The sequence below is a fragment of the Helianthus annuus genome, chromosome 3 (genome assembly GCF_002127325.2).
Source record: "Helianthus annuus cultivar XRQ/B chromosome 3, HanXRQr2.0-SUNRISE, whole genome shotgun sequence".
Taxonomy (NCBI): domain Eukaryota; kingdom Viridiplantae; phylum Streptophyta; class Magnoliopsida; order Asterales; family Asteraceae; genus Helianthus; species Helianthus annuus.
In genome coordinates, this window is record NC_035435.2 from 4,312,894 (window position 1) to 4,318,878 (window position 5,985).

At 34.6% G+C, this 5,985-nt stretch overlaps 1 protein-coding gene across 1 annotated transcript; it reads right to left on the reverse strand.

Annotated features, from left to right (window-relative positions):
- Positions 1 to 3,918: 3,918 nt before the first annotated feature.
- Positions 3,919 to 5,329, reverse strand: LOC110928429 (F-box/LRR-repeat protein At4g29420). Its single transcript, XM_022171442.1, has 2 exons — positions 4,936 to 5,329; positions 3,919 to 4,847 (listed from the first exon to the last, which is right to left on the reverse strand). The coding sequence occupies exons 1-2, from the start codon at positions 5,327 to 5,329 to the stop codon at positions 3,919 to 3,921; spliced, it is 1,323 nt and encodes a 440-aa protein (XP_022027134.1).
- Positions 5,330 to 5,985: the final 656 nt, after the last annotated feature.

A 5,985-nucleotide genomic window follows, 5' to 3' on the forward strand; every position in this document is an offset into this window, starting at 1 on the left:
TGCCAACATCACTTGCAGCGGAAATGTTTGAATGGAAAACAGACATTTTCAGTGAATATCAAACAGCAAAAAGGAAATCGAATTTGCAAATGAAAATATGAAGGATTGAAAGGACAATTCTGTTGCATACGAAATTGTCTTGGTAACCGGAATAGTTCCCGGTAAAACAGTATTTAAACATACAATTTTGGCGGTTAATTTAGGCGGGTAACTGCCTTGACGGTTTAATAACCCGCTTATCATTTTGATCCGCATATCATCCTATCTACATAACGAGTACATATCATAAACATATCGGTTCGAATAATGGAATAGACATAACTAAAGTTTAATAATTGATATTTCTAACAGTTTGTTTATTTTGAAAGCCTTCCAAGCCACTCGGCATCGAGCAACATCCGCTGAGTCGTCTCAGTATTTGGAGAAGGAGCGAGTCAGGGAGTCTCTCCATGGTACGAGTGCCGTACCAGTGGCAGTGAGGATGTATGAACCCTAGACTCGGTATTTATAATTGCTTATTTTACATTTCCCTCCTCCTATTTTGACTATCTTTTTAATTTCAATATGACTGCTATTATTTTACAGATTTCATTAATTAACCCCATAATACACATATAGTCGTATTATTTTTACAGAAATGAAAGAAAATTAAGGGGTTATTTGGTTAATGGATTTCAAAGGAATTGAAAAATATTCCATCAAGAATCATGTTTGGTTGGTTTTTAATAAAAATGGAATTAGAAAATTTTCCACTAAATTCCATCAATCAAAGGAATTTAACAATACTTCCTATTTGAGAATGAATTTCTAAACTTTCCTTTGTAATGTTTTTCAATTACCAAAATACCTTATATTTCCATTCTTAATTACCTGGGGGCACATTTGACTTTTTAATTTTTAACCATTAAAATTCCATTTGCCAATTTATGAACCAAATACAATGCGAAATTCTATTGGAATTATTCAAATTCCAATTCTCTTTAAGAATTCCAATTCCTATAAAAAATTATGCGAACAAAACGGATATAAACATTAGTAGTACATGATCTCAAACCCATCTATATATAAAAACACTTAAGGGATTTTATTTAATCTTGTAAACTTTATTAACTTCGAATTTGTACCTGCCTAATGTTATTGTAATTTACAACCCACACTCACAACATTCACAATGGATCCCTTATATATTTGGGAGTGGGCTACCTATATTATAAAGAATGGTTGTGAGTGTTTTGAGTGGTTGCGAGTAATGGAGAGAAAAAATTTACCTGTTCATCTGTAAATATACAAGACACACCCCTGGTCGCCCCTATAAACTTTTTAATATTTTTGAAAGTGGTTGTGAGTGGAGGAGAAATAAATGATATTGATAAAGGTATATAAATTATTATTTAAACGAAAAGGAGAGGAGAAAATAGTGATTTTTAGTGTAGCTATAGGAATAGAGATAAAAGATTGAATGTGAATGCTCTTGCAAACTTATCATGCAAATGGATAATTCATCATATGGGAACATGAGATCCTTGATTTAACCCCTAACTAGTGATATATGGATCAGTCAATATCAGTAGGAGCAGTGGCGGAACCACAGGAGGGTCAGGGGGGTCCATTGACCCTCCGGCCGGCGAAATCTCTAGTGTATAGGGTATATGAAGTGGTCGATTTTTTAAAGCTTAAACCCTCAAAGTCGTCGTTTTTTTAGAGCTTGCCCCTTTCCAAGTCATTTAAATGAAGTAGAAAAGTGAAGACAGGATGTTCAGATAATATTTCCGGCTGCCGGAGATGAAGATGCAAGGAGCTATAGTGCAGGTAACAAATGGTTGCTTTTTAGAAGAGGAAAGAAGAAGTACGGAAGTAAAATGCATTTTTTTTAATTGTTTTAGGCTATTTTAAAAGTTTGGCCCCACCAGGTAATTAGGTAATTGATTTAAGTAATATCTTCTACTTTTATATTTTATTACTTGTTTTTACTTTTTACCGGAGATTAAATGTGTGACAACTCATTCCTAAACACTGTGCAAGATGCCAGACATAATATAAGATTTGAGTTTTCATTTAGATTCTACTTATTAGTTTATTTTATTCATTTTGAAGTAAAAGTATCTGGATCTCTTATTATTGTTTTTTTACCATTTTATGTGTTTATTATTTGTTATCATTTCATTTTGTTTAAGTTTTATTATTTAACTTGATTTTTGGTTATACGTAAATATATATGAGTAGTTATTGTTTGGCTTTCTTTTTATTAATTTGTTTGATTCAATTTGAAAACATGCTTTTTTATTATTTTATTTGATTGTTATTTGTCTATCTAAAGTTTAGTACTTGATTTGATTTTTTGTTAAATATATGTAATTAAAGAACATTTTTATCATGTAGAATTGTGTATTTGTAAATATATGAGGAAAAAGTATTGACTCTTTGTTAATAATAATTTAAATTCTTAAGAAAATACTACTAAAAGGGTTTTGGTTTATATCACATTGATGATTGATAAAAAGGATTACAATCGCCACCAATATATGTTAGTTCTCCTACTTGTAGTACGACATTTGGTTAAATTAACTGTTATATGCTAATGAATTTAATGAGTCATACGACCCCCCGGTTGTAAATTTCTGGTTCCGCCACTGAGTAGGAGCATGGCCGGCCCTTAGGGTGGGCGGGAGGGACCACCGGCTAGCGCCCGATACTTCGAAGGACATGTTATTTAAAAAAAAAAAACTCGATATGTAGATGTAAAAATAAATAAATTAATAGGGTATACTCATACAAACACCAACATTGGCCGATTTACTAAACTATTTTTATGGTTTAGATTATTTATTAGCCCATTGCCATTAGGTTTGAACCTTTAATGAGCCCAATACCCAATTTCGTTAAAGCCTAGGGACACGTTTTTTCGAGCTCGAACATGGTATATGAATTCTCAGGGCCGGCCCTGAGTAGGAGACCTAAAAAGTTATGTATATTATTAAACCGAAAAATATGCCAGCTACAATACTTTTCTATTGTGTTTTTCTAACAATTTGGATTGTTGCAAGACTGGCAGCATGGGTAATAACAATTAACAAGTGTAGTGAAAGCCTGCAGGGTTTAACTAACTAGTAAAACCAGCAAGTCGGTTTGGATGAAGAGGGAGACTTGGTTCGGTTCAAAACGAGTTTAGAGCAAAATGATTTTGTTTATAAACGGAATGTTTAAAAATAATTTGAATTTAGTTCAGGTCAAAACGAGTTTGGGACAAAATAGGTTTGGGCCACATCATTTTTTATGGTGGCTAGCGGTGATGATGTAGGTGACACAGAGACGGAGGAGATGGTGGTGGTAGTGATGGTGACGACGAGTAGGTAGTGGAGACAAACAAATTAACCAATCAAGTTTTCATAAGAATGATTTGTTTTAACCCGTTGCGTAAATTGTAAATGGACTAGTTATCTAATTTGATTAAACTCAATAAAATTCCCCAAATTAACTTATTCATTGATACCCATGTAAAGATCTAATACAATGAAATTTATTCATTGTCTTGTAAAATGTAAATAACATGTGTTCTTGACGTTAATGAGACAAACACCAGCCAAATTGGGGTTTAAATTGGTCCATTTGCAGCTCTATACAAGACTATAAGATCATTAATTTAGAACATCAAACTCTAGAGCCTGAACCACATTGAGCTTGGGCTTAATTCCCGAAATGTTGAAACATGAAAGTTTAATTATGACCATAACAATAACGCAATACAACTCATAACTAAGTAATAACTAGAACTAGTATCTGTTATATATAGAACCATTGTCTTCAGATATCTTTTATAATTCATAAATCAAACGAGCCTGAAACATAAGCTAAAAAGGTAAAAACCCTGCATCAATATAAACAATCACAGATGACATACCTCATCACAAGTGAGACTTCTTAAATGATTTGCGGTATCCAGTCAGATACACCATCGGTTATCCATGAATCTTCCATATAAGCACTCCATACTCCCCATCGCCACTTCAACCCAGGCCAACGGGCCATGCACTTAGACATGAAAGTGTTTGATTCAGTACCAACAACACCAGCATGGATGAGGAAAGATACCTCTGACAAGCCTTTGCATCGGTCCAACATAAAAGCAACATATGAGAAAGTCAAGGACGGGTCAACTAACTTCAGATATGCACAAATTGTTTTCAATCCTATCCTCCCATCCAAAATCTCCCAACCTTCTGGATTCAAACAAGCTTCTAATTCCGACCAAACATTTGATTTGATACATAGAGAAGTCAGGTTCGGGAAAGTTGTGAACACCATCCCTAGGGTCAATTTTGAATCTTTGGCGTCTCTTGAAGCCTTGTTTCCCGAATCCAATGTCAGATTTGTTACTGTTTTGGTGATCGGGAATTCAGAAAGTACGGAGTCAATATACATAGAGTCCAGCCAAAGTGTTTTCAAATTCTGAAACTTTTCCGCGGTTAATGCGCCAACATGTTTAAGGGCATAAAGTCTAAGATAAAAGCGAGATAACACGGGAGCTTCAACATGAATTGCAATAGGAGTCGAACATTCAATTCTGAGTGTTAAAAGGTTGGGGGTGATTAGAGTCAAAGATGGTTGACCATTATATACAACCCAATGACAGGTTTGGAGGTTGAGAAGGTGGATCTTAGGCTCTTTAAGTCCTTTGAGACATACCAACTTAAGAAGTTGAAGATTAGGGAAACACTTATTCAACTGGTGTAGGTGATGGTCTTGTAATATTGTGCATTCAAGTGTCAAACTTGTCAGCATTGGCATTGGATTCAAGTGGTCCACATACAGGCATGGAAGACCTAGATTTAACTTAGTTAGATTATGACCTGCATCAAAGGAAGCAGAATGAATGCTTTAATTAACATTTAACTATACATTCAACTCAACAAATTCACTAGAAAATATTCAACTTACAATGCGTAGAAATCAGCGGCAAAGCATTCGAGTACAAAACAATTGAGTACGGAAGAGCAGATAACGAAAGCGATTTCAAGGAGCGGGACACCCTAGGCAGCCACTCCTTAGCAAAATCCTCATCAACGGCGTCTTCAAGGTGAAGGCGGAGACGCACCGATTCAACGATTCTCAGTTTCGAAAGAAGATCGACAAAAACCTTCTTCAAAGAACTCGAAGAACCCGTAGAGCTTGAACTGCCACGCCATTTCCTCGGGCATAAAAGATTAATTGATCGAAGGTCTGGAAAAAGAGTATTGAAAGCCTTGGAAGCGACTCGGCAGCGAGCTACGTCTGCTGAGTCGTCGAGTCGACTCAGAATTTCTAGAAGCAGAGACTTAGGGAGTTCGTCCATGGAAACAGTTACTTCTACTGAAACGTAGTGAATTTTTTGCAGAAGTAGGTGGTTTGGCCTACAAAAGAGGACATCTAAGTGGCCTCTAATTATGTGATCACATCTAGGTAAGTCTTGATATGAAACAGCGACATTCAACACAAATTCCTGCAAAACTGCCACCAACCTGCCAACATTCAGTCTGTTCCCGAAAGTCGCAGTTTACTATATATACATTACAAGAATGTCGCTGATTGATTTCGATACCTTATTAAAGTCGCTGTTTTGTACGTATACTCTCATAGACATTGCTGATTGAGTTTGATACATTACCGAAAGTCACTGATTGATATCAAGATGTTAACGAGTTTTTTCCCAAACTAGTGTAGATACAAAAAGTATTTACCTATTTGGGTAATTTGAAAAATATTTAATTATTTGTTACTTTTCTATATCTCTTTCATTTTTTTTACCCAATTTATACATTTCTTTTTATTTTTCTATCCAAACTGAAATTAGATTACTCAAAGAATTAGAATCATCAAAAATATGAGTAATTATTTTTTCTGCAAATATTCAAAAAAAAAAAAAAAAACTGCAAAAATTCTACAAAAAAATCTGCGAAAAATCCACAAGAAATCTGCAAAAATATATTAAAAAATTCTAGAATAGTTCTG

Coding starts and splice junctions, on each gene's coding strand:
- LOC110928429 (XM_022171442.1), bottom strand. CDS start 5,329: ATGGACGAACTCCCTAAGTCTCTGCTTCTAGAAATTCTGAGTCGACTC. Junction 4,848..4,935: donor GCCGCTGATTTCTACGCATT/GTAAGTTGAATA, acceptor CCTTTGATGCAG/GTCATAATCTAACTAAGTTA.